The sequence below is a fragment of the Salmo trutta genome, chromosome 5, assembly GCF_901001165.1.
Source record: "Salmo trutta chromosome 5, fSalTru1.1, whole genome shotgun sequence".
Lineage (NCBI taxonomy): Eukaryota > Metazoa > Chordata > Actinopteri > Salmoniformes > Salmonidae > Salmo > Salmo trutta.
Window position 1 is genome coordinate 50,130,925 of NC_042961.1, and position 17,471 is coordinate 50,148,395.

The following is a 17,471-nucleotide window of genomic DNA, read 5'->3' on the forward strand; positions in this document are numbered from 1 at the left end:
ACCTTTAATTATTATCTTAATAAATTCCAGTCCAAATACATTTGCTTTTCTTATTTTCTTTCAATATCAATTCTCTGTCAATGTTCATTCCTCTTTGTTCTCTGTGTGTGTGTGGAAGTGGAACTTCTTCATATGTGTGTGTGTAGGGGTGTATAAGAGTGCGTCTCTAAAATGTCACAGAGAACTTGGCCTTAACCTACTACTCTTGTCAAGTATTTATTGAATAGAAAAATCATGAATAACAACAGCACTTCATTTTTTTTCTTTTCAACATCTTCTTTGCTTTACTATGTCTAAGTTATTTTTTTACATGGAAATTATTCCACATTTTACTCAAGTAATCTAAAGATAACTTGTGTTCCTCAGGTCTCTTCTTCATCTCCTCCAGTTTCTGAACCTTCTTTGTGTCTCCTGTCTCTTTCATCTTGTCAATCAGGAAGCCAAGATGCTGAGTAGTGGACAGAGAGAGGGACTTCAAAGCGATCTCATCCAGGTTGATGAGGTGCTGGTATGATTCCTCCACCAGTGTGGCCTTCTGGAGAGTGAATTGCTCCAACTCAGCCTGAAGTCTGATGATCACGTTCCCTTTCTCTTGCTCAACTATTTCATACTTCTTTTTCAATTCCTCATATGTCCTTGTAACCTGCCTGGTCTTTCTAACATACATTTTATATTCTTTGACATGATCGGTGTAGTGACATTTGCCAGTACACACAGTGCAGTGGTTCTTCTTCATTGCACTGCACCATGAGAGATTACTGACCCACCAGCAGCCTGGATAGTGACAGTTCTCCTCACACACTGAGCAGGTAATTGCATTCCCCTCTTTTGTAGGAACCTTTTCTTTGTACGGCTCTTTAACAGTATATGTAAAGTTCTTGTTTTCCTCCATGTCTTTCTTGTGTTCATTGAGTGCTTCTTGAGTCTGCTTGATTTCATCCTGCTTCAGATCAATCAGGTGAATCCGCTCGCGTATGTTGCTGACACACGCCTCCAGTTGTTTGCGTTCTCTCAGAACTCCTTCAGTCATCTTCACACTTTTTGGTTCCATTTTATAGTTGAAAAACTTGTCCATGGACTTTGCTCCCTTGTCCCAGGATGTCTTCTGACTAGACACATACTCCTCATAATCCTCATCATCCTTATCAAAGACTTCACATTGACAGTTGTTGAACACAAAATGAACAGGTTGATTCCTGTCATTCTTGGCACAGGGAACATTTGCTCTTGTAATAGCTTCAAGGGCGTTCTTTGGGGGCCTCCCTAGTGAGTGTGTGATAAGGGCTACAATGTTTTTCTCCATGTCTTTGCCAAATAAAGACAAAACTGCATCGAAGATGTACTTCTGTCTGTCATTGAGTCGATTCTCAGTTGCCTTCACCACTAAACCCACAGCATCAAGTTGATGAATCCCATTTGTAGACCTAAACAACTCCAACAGTTTTCCAGCGATCAGTTGGTCTTCTTGGATCCCTCTGGTGTCTCCGTACCCAGGAGTGTCAATGATGGTGAGAGAGTAGGGGACTCTCAGGCCCTCACACCCGAAGACTTCATATATAGTGATAGCTGTAGTTTGACTTTCACTTTGACTTCCTTTTACCTCAATGATCTCAAACCAGACTTTATCCTCCCACTCTACTCCTAGAACATGATTGACCATGCCATTGATCAGAGTTGACTTCCCTGTTCCTGTCTCTCCCACTATCAGAATGGTTTTGTTGACCTTGGTAGGATCTCTCTCTCCAAAGGTCCATCTTCTGAGCAGGACTTCATCATCTAGATTCTGTTTCTTTGTTACCAGCTGATACCTTGCAGGAGGTCCTTGATTGATACGGGTACTTATTGCAATGGTGTCTTGTATTTTTGATGATGTGTCCCTAAAATGTGAAATAAATGAACATGTGTTATACTCTTATGCCGTATGTATTTCATTATACCTTAAATTGTACTGTAACAATACATATCCTCTTACATTACAATATGAATGATGCTCACAACCTTAGGGACACAAATGTCTTAGTTGAGGTTTTGCCCTCCCATAATGTGTCCCCCGGAATTTAGTTATTTGAATGGCATGTATCAACTACTTCATCTTTATCATGAACAATGTAATTTATTTTAATGGGCATTGTGGTCATATTCACTCTGTCTGTATGGGCCGTCATTTCTTTTTATTTTGCTCAGAGATCTGTAGGCGGGATTCAACAACTTTAATTTTTAGGATTTAACATAAGATAAAGTATCCTACATTTGTTGGTCTATTTCATCTAATTAAATAATACATTCGATTGAAATGTATTTACATTTTTGCTTCTTCCCTGCCTATTTTCCTTGGAGTCTTGATTTGCACAGACTGGGTTATATTATGACTGCAGCACTTTTACTCTGCAGTGGAATATGTTTATGTTTGACACAGAGATTTAATGGCATTCAACCTGACTGACTTGGTTGATGGTTTGATTAGTCAACCAACTCTCTCTGCCATATCAGTCCTCCATGATAATGAATGTTAACTGCAATGAGATGTAATGGAAGGGTTGGCATAAGCAAACACCAGATAACCTTAGTTATTAAACATACGGCTGTAATTAAGAGGAAGCTTAATGCGAAGGTTTGGGTATACTGATGTAAGTATTGTTATCCTTCTGTTATTATTTATGGTACTAAATTATGTCTGTCTTCCATCTATGCGCCAAATGTTTTGGAAGCTTAAATTGCTAGATTTTCCAGACTCAGTGACTATTCTTGGGAGAGATTTTAACCTGACAGTAGATTCACCTTTTGATACCACTAATACTGACATTACGGCACACCAGGCACCTTCAAGCTATATTAAAACCTCTCTAGGGTAGGGGGCAGTATTTTCACAGCCGGATGAAAAACGTACCCAAATTAAACGGCCTACTACTCGGGCCCAGGACCTAGAATATGCTTATTATTAGTAGATTTGGATAGAAAACACTCTGAAATTTCTAACACTGTTTGAATGATGTCTGTGAGTATAACAGAACTCATATGGCAGGCAAAAACCTGAGAAAAATCTAACCAGGAAGTGAGAATTCTGGTGCTTGTAGTCCTTTCAAGTCATTGCCAATCGAACACACAGTGAGTTAGGGTTCATTTTGCACTTCCTAAGGCTTCCACTAGATGTCAACCGTCTTTAGAAAGTTGTTTGAGGTGTCTATGATGAACAGAGAGCGAACAAGGAGGTGGGGAAGTTGAATGATGCTAAAGATTGATGCTATACAACGTTTGACATGTTTGAACGAACGTAAATATAACTTTTTTAAACTTTTCGCTGTGACATTTTCCGCGCGCTTCCTACACTTGGAGTAGCTAACTGAACGCGCTAACAACAAGGAGCTATTTGGACATAAATTATGGACTTTATCGAACAAAGCAACATTTATTGTGGACCTGGGAATCCTGGAAGTGCTTTCTGATGAAGATCATCAAAGGTAAGTGAATATTTCTAATGCTATTCAATATTTTAGATGACTCCAAAATGGTGGGTATCTATATTGCCTAGTGTATTTTTCTGAGCGCATTACTCAGATTATTGCAAAGTGTGCTTTCCTCTTGAAGCTTTTTTGAAATCTGTCACAGCGTTAGCATAAAGGAGATGTTCATCTATAATTCTTTGAATGACAGTTTAATATTTTATCAACGTTTATGACGAGTATTTTTGTAAATTGTTGTGCTGCTCACCGGCAGTATTGGAGGCAAAATATTTTGTGAACGTCACGCGCCAATGTAAAATGGGGTTTATGGATATAAATATGAACTTGATCGAACAAAAAATGCATGTATTGTGTAACATGATGTCCTAGGAGTGTCATCTGATGAAGATCGTCAAAGGTTAGTGCTTCATTTAGCTGTGTTTTGGGTATTTGTGATGCATCTAGTTGCTTGGAAAATGGCTGTGTGGTTATTTGTGTCTATGTACTTTTCTAACATAATCTAATGTTTTGCTTTTTGAAATCGGACAACGTGGTTCGATTCAGGAGAAGTGTATCTATAAAATGGTGTAAAATAGTCCTATGTTTGAGAACTTTGAATTATGACATTTTGTGGTTTTGAATTTGGCGCACTGATTTTTCACTGGCTGTTGAATAGTGTGAACCGTGGGTGGGACGATAGCGTCCCACCTCCCCGAGAGAGGTTATTAAGACCTTTTTTGTAAGATTTTAATATTGTGGATGCCTGGTTCCTTAGAAATCCTAGTACTAGGGATAATACCTTCTTCTCTCCCCATCATCAGTCTTTCTCACAAATTGATTGTCTTTACTTTCATCTGTTTTTCTGATATGTATATCCCATGCAGATCACTCAAATCATTCAAATCATTCACCATTATTGATTTATTTTGAGTCCTCTCATTGGAGCCATACTTGAGAACATTAGAAAATGTTTAAGTTTAAACTGTTTCTCCATCTTAAAATGTGCCTTAAAATCATTGATGTAGTTGCACGTGATCAAACACTACATGTTAGCTGTCCCCATGACATAACATTTAGCCCTATCCTAACCTGAGTAGGAGGCAGTAATTATATACTGTAACAAATTCCAATGGCATTTCATAAAATAGGTAAACTGGGCCACCAGAGGGATATTTTCAACCTATTCCACTTGGTCCGTCTCAGGTGTAGTGCCTATATTGCATGATGCATTATTGATAAGGCTTCCTGCTACTAACATTAGACAAAATTCAGCACGCTTCTTTGCATATATGACAATATCCCACGTTTTTGCTCATCTGTTTCACACACGTGCTTTAACGAAAAAAAGATAAAGGAGGTCTATACAGCACTTACGTTTATAGTACATTGTAGAAAAAAAGCAGAAGATACTTAAGGACTTGTCAAATAGCTGTTATGTACCGTTATCATCATAGCTTCCTGGTGGCACACACTGCTGAAGCGGTTGACCGTAAAACGACAGTGCACATTGAACGTGGGTTTGGCATGCGTCAAGAATTTTCTGTTAGAAAAACACTGTTCACGGCTGGTCCTCGATGCTCGATTCAAATAATGCATATGTGATGAAGTGGATGATTATAATAATGCATATAAAACGTACATGTAAGTGTAGCCTACACTTCTATGTAATATAGCCTACAGTCGTGGCCAAAAGTTTTGAGAATGACACAAATATAAATTTTCACAAAGTCTGCTGCCTCAGTTTGTATGATGGCAATTTGCATATATTCCAGAATGTTATGAAGAGTGATCAGATAGATTGCAATTAATTGCAAAGTTCCTCTTTGCCATGCAAATGAACTGAATCCCCCAAAAACATTTCCACTGCATTTCAGCCCTGCCACAAAAGGACCAGCTGACATCATGTCAGTGATTCTCTCGTTAACACAGGTGTGAGTGTTGACGAGGACAAGGCTGGAGATCACTCTGTCATGCTGATTGAGTTTGAATAACAGACTGGAAGCTTCAAAAGGAGGGTGGTGCTTGGAATCATTGTTCTTCCTCAGTAAATGACGTGCCGTCATCCCTCCCCCTCATTACCCACATAAACCACAATCCTAAATCCCTACCTTTCCCTAACTCCCATCCCTAACCTATTCCCTTTACCTATTCCCTTTACAACAGCCCTAAACCCCCCTCCCACCTCTCCCGGGCAGCATGCTGCCCCCATTTCATCTCCTCCCTCTGAGTTCAGTGCTGTTGTAATGAACGGTTTGAGCTACAAACTATTATGACCCCATCCTGAAAAGCGTATAACCCTATTCTGAAAGGTTCTCACTCACCTGTTTTGCCCTATGACGCTCACAAGCCACACAGGACCCATTAGAAGTAAGGTTGGCCACTTCTAAACTCTGCACAAAATGACTGTGTGGCAAAATGAATGGAAGTGAATGGGTGTTTTTCTACATAGAAGATGCATTTCAGACCCTTCAAACACTTACAGCCAGATCACAGGTAGTGTTATAAGACAATGGATGATGTTATGTGGATATTTCAGTTTATTTCACCAATTCCCATCCAGGACATATTGTCATTCTAAGAAAGAGCTTCCCTGTTTGCCCATCCCTTTTCCTATTGGGTTACAGTCCTAGCATTTTCGTTGACTTATCAAGAGAGGCAAATTGTTATGGCTGCTATAACAGCAGGCAAAACAAAATTCTGAGGAGCTGGTTCGAACCAAATATTGTCCTGTGTAGATTGTATGGGGCCAAACCCGAAACTCTGGCCAACTGGTCACATGCTATTTCCAATGTGCAGGAACTTATTAAACAGTGTTTGTTCTTGCAAATGAGAGATAGGAAAGACATTCAGCAGGACAATGCTATGTGGCTCTTGTTTTCTGGCCCTTGAGATGAATATGAATTGTCTACATCTCTATTTATTGAAATCAATCACTGCTTCACTACCAAATAATGCAATATATGTTGCAATGGTTTTGGTTGTTTTTCTTTAAGTTGTTTTGTCTTACCTCATTTTTATTTGTTTTGTCTAATTGTTTGTCTTCATGTTGTGGTGGCTAATTTCCGCATTACCAAATGAGGAGTTACAAACACACCAGTCCGAGTTAAACTACATCTTTAATACTTAATTAAGATACTTTTGCAAATGTTCTTGACCCCCAATAATGCATTCTCTCGAATGAATAATTTAATGAGGTGATTACAGAATGGCTACAGGGATCTTTTGTAGCAACGATACAGCCCCTTCAACGTACATTGACAAACCACAGATACTTAGTAACAGTTCACAAAGGTTAAGTTTTGTATGACAGATATCAATAAAACACATCAGACAGTAACTGCTATGTCAACAGGATTAATGGTATAGCCCAGTATCTGGTCTCCTTAGATCCGTCCCTCCCTGGTACGGTATTGAACAGAACTATTTCATCCAATGGCATATATCAATTGTCAACTCTAGATACTTCCATCTCAAGCAAACCCCCTCTTGACCCCACTCCTGGACAGGCTCACTGGGAAGAGTGAGCCTCTAGGCCATATATTATCACAGGATAAGTGTGAGATCTAAGAGAGGACATACAAGGGTCCATTTACTGCCATAATCCTCCCCACAATAAACAAAAGGAGGGAGTGACTTGCTCACAGACATTGTGGAGCCAAGTCATTGGTTCCCCATTAATCACGCCATCCCTTCACATGGTTTAAGAATAAGTAAAGACACATTCCCATGATGACAAGTCTGACCTCTCCCCTCTCTGGGCCCCAAGTGTCTGAGCCCCAGCTAAGGTAGACATGCAACGGAAAAGACACCAGAGTCCAATGGACACTTTCTAATCACAAGTACCTCAAATAAGCATATTATACTAATAAAACATCTTAATTATCTATGTTACCCAACTAATTCTGATTCGTCCACGACAATGTCCATTCTGGTCCCCCTTATTGAACTGATCATATTATATACACAGTGTACAAAACATTGTGGACACCTGCTCTTTCCATGACATACACTGATCAGGTGAATCCAGGTGAAATATATGATCCCTTATTTATGTCACTTGTTAAATCCACTGCAATCAGTGTTGAGACAATTGAGACATGGATTGTGTATGTGTGCCATTCAGAGGGTGAATGGGCAAGACAACAGATTTAAGTGCCTTTGAACAGGTTGTTGTAGTAGGTATCAGGCGCACCGGTTTGTGTCAAGAACTGCAACGCTGCTGGGTTTCTTACGCTCAACAGTTTCCCGTGTGTATCAAGAATGGTCCACCACCCGAAGGACATCCAGCCAACTTGACACAACTATGGGAAGCATTGGAGTCAACATGGGCCAGCATCGCTGTAACTCAATAACTCAATATTAGGAAGGTTTTCTCAATGTTTGGTAAACTCAGTGTAGACCCTTTAAATATTATATTTTCTAAGAAAAAAATCAGTAAAAGTACACATTGGTCTTGTTGCCATTTTCAGAAATCATATGAAACATCTCTGAATCCTGCTAGACTGTCACACCCTGATCTGTTTCACCTGTCTTTGCGATTGTCTCCACCCCCCCCCCCCCTCCAGGTGTCGCCCATCTTCTCCATTATTTCCAGTGTATTTGTTCCTGTTTTCTCTGTTTGTCTGTCGCCAGTTTGTCTTGTGTTGCCAAGTCAGCCGGCGTCATTTTCTGAGTTCCTGTTTTTCCAAGTCTCTGTTTTCCAGTCCTCCCAGTTCTGACCTTTGCCTGCCCTGACGCTGAGCCCGCCTGCCTGACCATTCTGCCTGCCCTGACCTCGAGCCTGCCTGCCACTCTGTACCTCCTGGACCCTGACCTGGTTTATGATCTTTTGCCTGTCCATGACCTGTCTCTTGCCTGCCCCTTGGATTATAATACATATCAGAGACTATAACCATCTGCCTCCCGTGTCTGCATCTGGGTCTCACCCTGTGTCATTACAAGACACCTTAATAATGCATAACATGACTTAATAACTTTAACTTCTCTAAAGCCTGTAAAGTCCCCCCAAATATGTTCATCTAAATATTGTGACCGATGGGATTAAATGGATTTTAAATGGACTAAAGGCTGGTTTCACCAATTCAGATTAAGCCTGAGCTATTCTTGATTGGGAATGTTTTTACTCTGGGAGTAGGCTTAATTTAGGCCCATGAAACCATACCCAAATATGTATAATTGTGTCCGTCAATAACCTTAAACATTCAATAACATTTGCAATGACAATGAAGTCTGTTGACACTTACTTGCATGCCATGATGGTCTTTAGTTGTGTAATCCACCCAAGGAAGATAAGGTTGACAGGTGAGTTATCTGTGTAGACAGAGAACATGGCATTTCAACGGAGGAATGTTCTACTGTATATGAAACAATAAAACTAATCAACAATCTCAGTAACGGTGAGAACTCAACACATTCTTGGAGTTTGGAAAGCCTTTAAAGGCTGAATCTCAAACCGAACACTTGGACCCTAAAGGTGTCCACATGCTTCCCAACCCGAAACAGTTTGTGTATATATTATGGTGAAATTCTGTGACCTTTTTGATAGTTTTGGCTGTTCGTGCACACCATTTTTTTTCTTGAGGCAAGCCAAGTCCCTTCGTCAGTGATTGGTCAACAGTACAGATTCTTCAATAAAATGTCATTCAATGAAAGACAACTCGTTTTTCATGCACATTTTTCACTTGAGAAATACTGCACCAAACATCTTAATGTGAAATTACACAACTAAGACCTCTTCAGCATTTTTTTTTTTACAGATTTCTCCCATTATCATATTAATTCAGACTATTTTGAGGAAGTATACTGGCTACGGCATCTCAAGAGCAACAAACAGTAATACGCGAAGGTCTTTTAAAAATAGAATTTCATAATGTTTTGGTCACAGAGAAAAATGTACATGGCTAGCTAGTAAGCTACAGCAGGTTCTACCATTTCACAATAGCCTGCAATCACTAGCTATTACCTCTAAACAAAATACAATTTTGGGTGGATTCCTGTTGTTTGGTTTACTGTTTGAACAGTCAATGAGATTATATTTGGTTATCAATGCAAAATAGACTCCTTTGATGAATAGCCTATATAGCTTATAGATCAGATCCAGGAACCAAGTGACAGCACTGCCCCCACAGCTGCAGAAGGAATGATAAGGTGTGTCACAATTTTCAGGTAGTAAAAAAGTATCTTGAAAACTGGAGCGTATTACCAGGAGCCATTTTGTGACGAAAAACGACATTGCAGTGCTTGTAGTAAGCTTTAGAGGGAACATTGGTTGTGACTATGTTGTTGCTAGGTAACAACACACTGAGATTGCTGGGAGGAAGCTACCAAGGGCACCGAGTCGGCACAGGGGTGAACATCTCCATTATTTTTGGTGTCGACTCTGACTCCTGTGCTCGGAGTCAAAAGAGTCGACTCTTACTCTACTCCCAATACACAAAGAAACGTAGTCCTACTAGGAAGAAATGTTTTGTTCTAGTGAGGACTGGTATGAGCATGATGCTTCCATATCGGTGTAGATATTGTGCTGCATCATCCCATGTGATCTGTCAAGGCTGCGTACATTTCTTAGTTCCTAGGCTGCGTACATATTTTAGTTCCTACACATCACCTTCAATATGAAAATGTATGCACTCACTGTGGATAAGAGCGTCTGCTAAATGACTAAAATGTAAAAAATGTTAAATATAAATATTCAAACAAAATAGGCTTTTTATTAGTTTATATAAAAAAATCCCAGCCTTTTGCCTCTAGCTAGGCCGTCATTGTAAATAAGAAATTGTTTTTAATTGACTTACCTGGTTAAATAAAGGTTAAATAAAATAAATACAAAATTATCTGTGTAACAGTTGGGCTAATGGGACAATTTTGAGTAGATATTGCTCATCCCTGGATTGAGGTACGTTTTAGGAGCCATATCCCGCGCCGGCTCTGCAGTGTCTTAATCTACACAGGAATGTTGTCCAGCCCTAGTGCATCTTTGAGCAAGTGGATCGGATCTGCTGGCTACTTTGGGACACAACATCAGGAGTCTGTGAAAGCCGGCTATATCGTGGAAGGGTAATTTTCCATCACCACCCACCAACCAATACACAGACTCCCGATGTTGTGTCCCAAAGCTATAGGCATAAGCCGATAAGGCTATTCTTTGCTGTGATATATAGCCCTATTCAGACAGGACAAGTATTACTAGAGACGTGGGTTATGTAATTATTATCCAAGCATGTGTCTTATTTCAGAGGACAATTCTCACGGGATTAGATTTTCCAAACTGCCATCAGTATTTATTTATTTTTCATTCAATTTACTCTTATGATGGACGCCTGGAGTGGAGTTTTTTTATTCAAGGCATGAAGATATTTCAACATCATGTCTAGACCAGTCGTTCTCAAACCTCTCCTCGGGGCCCCCCAGCCGTTCCATGTATTTGATCTATTCCAGAGCTAGCACACCTGATTCAACTTGACAACTAATCATCAAGCCCTTGACTAGGTGATTCAGGTGAGTTAGTTTAGGGCTACAACAACATTGTGAAACGTCTGGGGGTCCCCGAGGAGAGGTTTGAGAATCACTGGTCTAGACAATAGGCTACACTGATAACTCGTGCTTTGCTGTCAAATGTACAGGTGTCCCAATAAGATTTCAATTGAGAAAGTGTGATCATAATCATTATTTTAGCAATCCATGGCAGATGTCCCTCCTAATAAAAATGTCCCCCATCATGCTGATTTGAGCTGTTGAACAGTATTTGCACTTGAGAAGCGTTTATGGATGAGAAAGGGAACTTGCCAGTTCCAAAAGGTTTAGCTCACTGGGGAATCGGGGATGCCCTGCTTTGTAATCTGTTGCCTAGGAAATCAACAGCCAGGGTTTCATTAAAATAAGCTATAGGCACAATACTTTATATTGCACATTTAGACCTAATTAAACTGACATGTTTGGCAATGTGTTCAACTTTAACATTTAGACCTAATAAAACTGATGCCTTTGGCAATGTGTTCAACTTCAATTCACTGGCACACAGTAAGCATCCAAAAAGTCAGTCTAGCTTACTCAGGTGTTTAAAGGCACATATCAGACCAAGAGCCTAATGCTTCTATAGCTTTTTATGAGTTTCAACTAAGAAAACGATTTCTTTTCAGAAGCGACAGTTACAGAGATGGTCAAAATTGCTTGATTGCCATAGCAACATCAGGGAAACTGGGCAGAAGGGAAAGAGAATAACTGTATAGGAAGCTCTGAGGACAGGTCCTCTGAATACTGGACAGCCAATAAATTGGCAGATGCAAACAGATTATCATGTTTAGCAGACAACATTTCTTGAGTGCTTGAAAAAAACTGGTTTGCAATTATGATAATACTGGTGAACCGGCGTTTAAGTTGTGTGGTTACAATATCAACAGTCCCTTATTTCTGGTACAGTGAGGGAAAAATGTATTTGATCCCCTGCTGATTTTCTACGTTTGCCCACTGACAAAGAAATGATCAGTCTATAATTTTAATGGTAGGTTTATTTGAACAGCGAGAGACAGAGTAAAAACAAACAAATCCAGAAAAACGCATGTTAAAAATGTTATAAATTGATTTGCATTTTAATGAGGGAAATAAGTATTTGACCCCCTCTCAATCAGAAAGATTTCTGGCTCCCATGTGTCTTTTATACAGGTAACGAGCTGAGATTAGGAGCACGCTCTTAAAGGGAGTGCTCCTAATCTCAGCTTGTTACCTGTATAAAAGACACCTGTCCACAGAAGCAATCAATCTATCAGATTCCAAACTCTCCACCATGGCCAAGACCAAAGAGCTCTCCAAGGATGTCAGGGACAAGATTGTAGACCTACACAAGGCTGGAATGGGCTACAAGACCATCGCCAAGCAGCTTGGTGAGAAGGTGACAACAGTTGGTGCGATTATTCGCAAATGGAAAAAACACAAAAGAACTGTCAATCTCCCTCGGCCTGGGCCTCCATGCAAGATCTCACCTCGTGGAGTTGCAATGATCATGAGAACAGTGAGGAATCAGCCCAGAACTACATGGGAGGATCTTGTCAATGATCTCAAGGCAGCTGGGACCATAGTCACCAAGAAAACAATTGGTAACACACTACGCCGTGAAGGACTGAAATCCTGCAGCGCCCGCAAGGTCCCCTTGCTCAAGAAAGCACATATACATGCCCGTCTGAAGTTTGCCAATGAACATCTGAATGATTCAGAGGACAACAGGGTGTAAGTGTTGTGGTCAGATGAGACCAAAATGGAGCTCTTTGGCATCAACTCTACTCGCCGTGTTTGGAGGAGGAGGAATGCTGCCTATGACCCCAAGAATACCATCCCTACTGTCAAACATGGAGGTGGAAACATTATGCTTTGGGGGTGTTTTTATGCTAAGGGGACAGGACAACGTCACCGCATCAAAGGGACGATGGACGAGGCCATGTACCCTCAAATCTTGGGTGAGAACCTCCTTCCCTTAGCCAGGGCATTGAAAATGGGTCGTGGATGGGTATTCCAGCATGACAATGACCCAAAACACACGGCCAAGGCAACAAAGGAGTGGCTCAAGAAGAAGCACATTAAGGTCCTGGAGTGGCCTAGCCAGTCTCCAGACCTTAATCCCATAGAAAATCTGTGGAGGGAGCTGAAGATTCGAGTTGCCAAACGTCAGCCTCGAAACCTTAATGACTTGGAGAAGATCTGCAAAGAGGAGTGGGACAAAATCCCTCCTGAGATGTGTGCAAACCTGGTGGCCAACTACAAGAAACGTCTTACCGCTGTGATTGCCAACAAGGGTTTTGCCACCAAGTACTAAGTCATGTTTTGCAGAGGGGTCAAATATTTATTTCCCTCATTAAAATGCTAATCAATTTATAACATTTTTGACATGCGTTTTTCTGGATTTGTTTGTTGTTGTTCTGTCTCTCACTGTTCAAATAAACCTACCATTAAAATTATAGACTGATCATTTCTTTGTCAGTGGCAAACGTACAAAATCAGCAGGGGATCAAATACTTTTTTCCCTCACTGTATATGCTGACCTCACACCTCAACAAGTGTCACGTCCTGACCCTTGTAAGAGGTAATTTGCCATAGTAGAGTGGTCAGGGCGTGACAGGTGGTTGTTTTGGGTTTTCTGTTTATATGTGGGGTTTTTCTAGATTTCTATTTCTATGTTTTGGCCGGGTATGGTTTCCAATCAGAGGCAGGTGTCTTTCGTTGTATCTGATTGGAAGCCATACTTAGGCAGCCTGTTTTTCCTTTGGGTTTTGTGGGTAGTTGTTTTCTGTTTTGTTCCTTGTAACCTGACAGAACTGTTGACGTCGTTTTTGTTGTTTTGATTAAGTGTTTTCATTAAAGTAAAATATGAGCAGTTTACCCGCCGCGCCTTGGTCCCCTTTGTACGACCATCGTTACAACAAGCTTCCGGTGGGTCAGTGTCAATACTCCTGGCCAACATTGATTGGCAGATGTGTGAAGCATATGCGCGTGCCCACAGAATAGTTTTTCGACGTCGAGGGAGGGTGTGAGAGGGAGTCATCCGCACGAGCTCAGCCATCCACATAAAGAGATGCGCGTGCAATTATTGAACTGGGAACATTTTCACGCTGAGAGAAATTTTACAGCAGGACATCACAATCAGAACATGATAAGAACGATTGGGAACTATTTCATGCTGGGAAGATTTTTACGTGACAAAGGGGAGTCTCTCAAGTTGGAAATAATTTAATTTGATTTAATTCATCTTGAATATTCCAAACCATTTGTATAAACTATTAGCCAGAGAAAACCTGCCGAGTTCAACAATAAATAGTGGCTGAATTTATCCTCAAGCCGACTACTTTTTTTCTTATTGTTAGTCTATTTGATGTGTAGTAAATAGCAGCTAAATATGGTATATAGCTATAGATTGTAGGCTACACTGCAGAAAGAAACAATCCCTAGTAAGCTAGTGTTTTGAGAGTGGACTGACTATTATTCAAACTGGTCTCAGAGCATTTTGTAATATTACATATGCAAATCTGAAACACTACATTCAGTATAATATGTTGTTTCGTATGATATGTATTAATTTGTGGATGTCCATCACCCGTTTTGTATATGTTACGAATTACAATTTGTATAATATGTTACAAAGGGTTAGGGTTAAGTTTAGGAGTTAGGTTAAAGGGTTAAGGTTAGGGTTAGCTAAAATGGATAAGGTTAAGGGACGGGTTAGCTAACATGCTAAGTTGTTACAAATTAGATAAAAAGTAGTAAGTAGTTAAACGGTTGCTAATTAGCAAATGTTGTCTATGATGAGATTCAAACTTTTTGATGAGATTCGCAACCTTTGGATTGCTGAACTTGTTGTCCATGATGAGATTTGAACTAGTGTTATATGCTTACAGATCCACCCAACCAGCCACCCTACTTTCGTTTTTGCCGTAAGCAAACATCGGACTTATGTAACCATACCAAACTAAACATATCATACTAAACTGAGTTTCTCGGATTTACTTACAGAATAATACCAAATGCTCTGAGACTAGGCTGTATTATTCGGCTTTAATAGACTGGTTTTATGCACAACAACTTTCTATCCAAGCTGAGCGCGAGGAAGGCTTATGTTCATGCAGGTTCAGGTAGGCTAAGACAGTTGTGTATTCAAACAAAATATATTGGTAGCTGATTAATATGATGTTGCATCGAAAATGTATTTTACAAATCTGCAGTTTGATTTTTCAACATGAATTACTGAACAAGTAGCACAATTACATTATTGCCGCCAGCCAGCAGACAGACACCTCGTATCTTTGCGTGAAATGTTATGCTTGACGACCAAATGGCCTATCAATACACTATTATCCATTAGCTAAAGAAAAGCTTTGGAATAGCTTAGCCATACTCATTGATAGTCTAATCTATATTTTAATATACTTTTGATTAATTTACGAGACATTGGAAGACAAGACATTGTGAGATACTGATTACCAAGATATAGCCTATGAGCTTGAGTCCGACTATCTGTCTGCCCCTCCTCTCTCTCCCTCGCTGGCTCGCCTGCTCTTTCTGTGTTCAGTCTTCAGTAGTTTGTATGTAGAATAGCCTAATCATTGATTGCCCCTACTTTAGTTAACTTGCGAGACATTGCAAAATAAAGCATTGAAATAAAGCATTGCGAGATACAGCTTCGTATTACTGGATGCACGGTTCTGACTCTGCCTGGTAGATGCGAGAGTTTGTGTTCTCTGAAGTAGCTTACGCAACTACTCAGTCTCATCCTTTGCACAAGTACTGAATCGTAGGAGTCGAGGAGTCAATTCCTAGTGGAATTTAAGCTTGACACTCTGACATTATTTTAGAGTCGACTCTCCACCACAAGCACAGGATGCACATCTCAATAAAGATGCTTCCACTATGCCATTCGGTGACTCGACAACTAGCGTTTAAGATTGCCTCTATTGATTCTTGAACACGCATATCGAGTGATCAAAGTGTTCGGTTTGAGATTCAGACTAATTAAAATCATAGCATCTTTTCATCCCTTTTAATTTACCTCTGCTCCTGGAGATGGTTTGTTTCAGTTCTGCAGTCAGAAGAATAGAGAAGGAGGAGAAAGATGTGATGTGTGTTGCTGGTCTTATAGTGGAACAGCCCAGCATTCTCCTCCCACCTCACCTCACCCCTCCAATACTGAACTTCCCTCCTCACCAAGTCAGTTGATTTCAGAGAAGAGAGCTCATTTCTTCAGTTGAGGGTGCCGGATAGTTGGCAGGTTTCCCCCAAAATAAAGGAGATTTCTTCAGTAGAGGCATTTGGAGCCAAATTCTCTATTCTTTAGGTGTGCTATTTTAATTGTTTTGTCCCATTTAGAATATATCATCATGCCATATTGCTATTTATATTGTGATTATGAATGTATTATGAAAGTGAGGAATTATGAAAATAACTTGTGTTTGTGTTAAATTGGCAATATGGAGTCTCAGCTAGTCACACCCCCTTTTCTCCCAGAGACCCTTTCCTTATTGCCATATAGGGGGTTGGTAATATGGGCCAACTAAGCTCTAGGCACAGCAGCAAACAGTTTTTGACCACACCTGTTTAATGCTTTTTGTTATTCGATTGTTTAGTTTTTTGGACTTCATACCCGTAAGAGAACAAATGGCCAACATGTTATGTCAATCTCAGTTTCATAAAAGAAATGTTGAAATGTTACTATTTTTGCACAAGTGGAGCTTCGGACACTTTTTTTGTTGCATGTTGAACTTGTCTATACACCATGGGATGTAGGGCAACTTCCAATGTTGTTAACTGGAACATTTAGCCCCTACAGAAGACAAAGAGCTCTAATTCTGTTTCATTGGTCCTATGAAGTTCATATTTGTCATAATCAATGCTGATGCTGTAGGCATAAACTAAGAGGTCACAGAGCTCAATAAAGGTCATATAATGACTAATATATTGAAAATGAATACACTTTATTAGTGAGTCAACAAGGTCAGACATGTTTCAATGGTTGTAGGCAAGAAGTGTATAGACTCGTGACAGGTGGTGACAGAACTTGTGATTACAAAGATATGATTTACCTCTAAAACTATAAAGGGCAACAATGAAACAAAGATAGTTTTGTGGTTAACATATTCTCAAAAAACATTTGGATATATGTACATAAAAAAAAGATAAATGCCAAATGTCATTGCTTCACATGATAACATGCAGTGTTTATCCCATGCATCAATAAACTACAATGATATGATATCAGTCTAGGCACATTTACCTGCTTTTCCAATGTTCTTTGGTAACATTTGGGAAGAACTACCTTAGAGAAGGACTTGTTTTGTTGTCTCTTATGAAAACCCAGAACCAAGTCAGCTAAAGCAGTGCCTTGGTAAATACTGCTGGTGGTGAGAATACAGGATACAGGCCTATTCTGTAAAATCAGCTGACCAAAGAAAGGGAGGGGCTTCAGAGTGATGGACAAGGTGGAAAGAGCATGTCTCCTTGAGTTAATGTACCTCTATTCAAATTGTTTATGATCCTATGCTCTATTTTCATGTC

The 17,471-nt window shown here is 40.0% G+C and overlaps 1 protein-coding gene across 2 annotated transcripts; it reads right to left on the reverse strand.

Moving 5' to 3' along the window:
• Window positions 1-58: 58 nt before the first annotated feature.
• LOC115194382 (uncharacterized) lies at window positions 59-16,462 on the reverse strand. 2 transcript variants are annotated; one of them, XM_029754040.1, is made up of 3 exons: window positions 15,970-16,462; window positions 8,684-8,750; window positions 59-1,877 (listed from the first exon to the last, which is right to left on the reverse strand). In XM_029754040.1, exons 1-3 carry the CDS (start codon window positions 16,073-16,075, stop codon window positions 299-301), a joined length of 1,752 nt encoding a protein of 583 aa, XP_029609900.1. In that variant the 5' UTR covers window positions 16,076-16,462; the 3' UTR covers window positions 59-298. The 2 variants fall into 2 exon arrangements, with proteins under 2 accessions (XP_029609900.1, XP_029609901.1); XM_029754041.1 differs by lacking the exon at window positions 15,970-16,462 and adding an exon at window positions 15,405-15,419.
• Window positions 16,463-17,471: the final 1,009 nt, after the last annotated feature.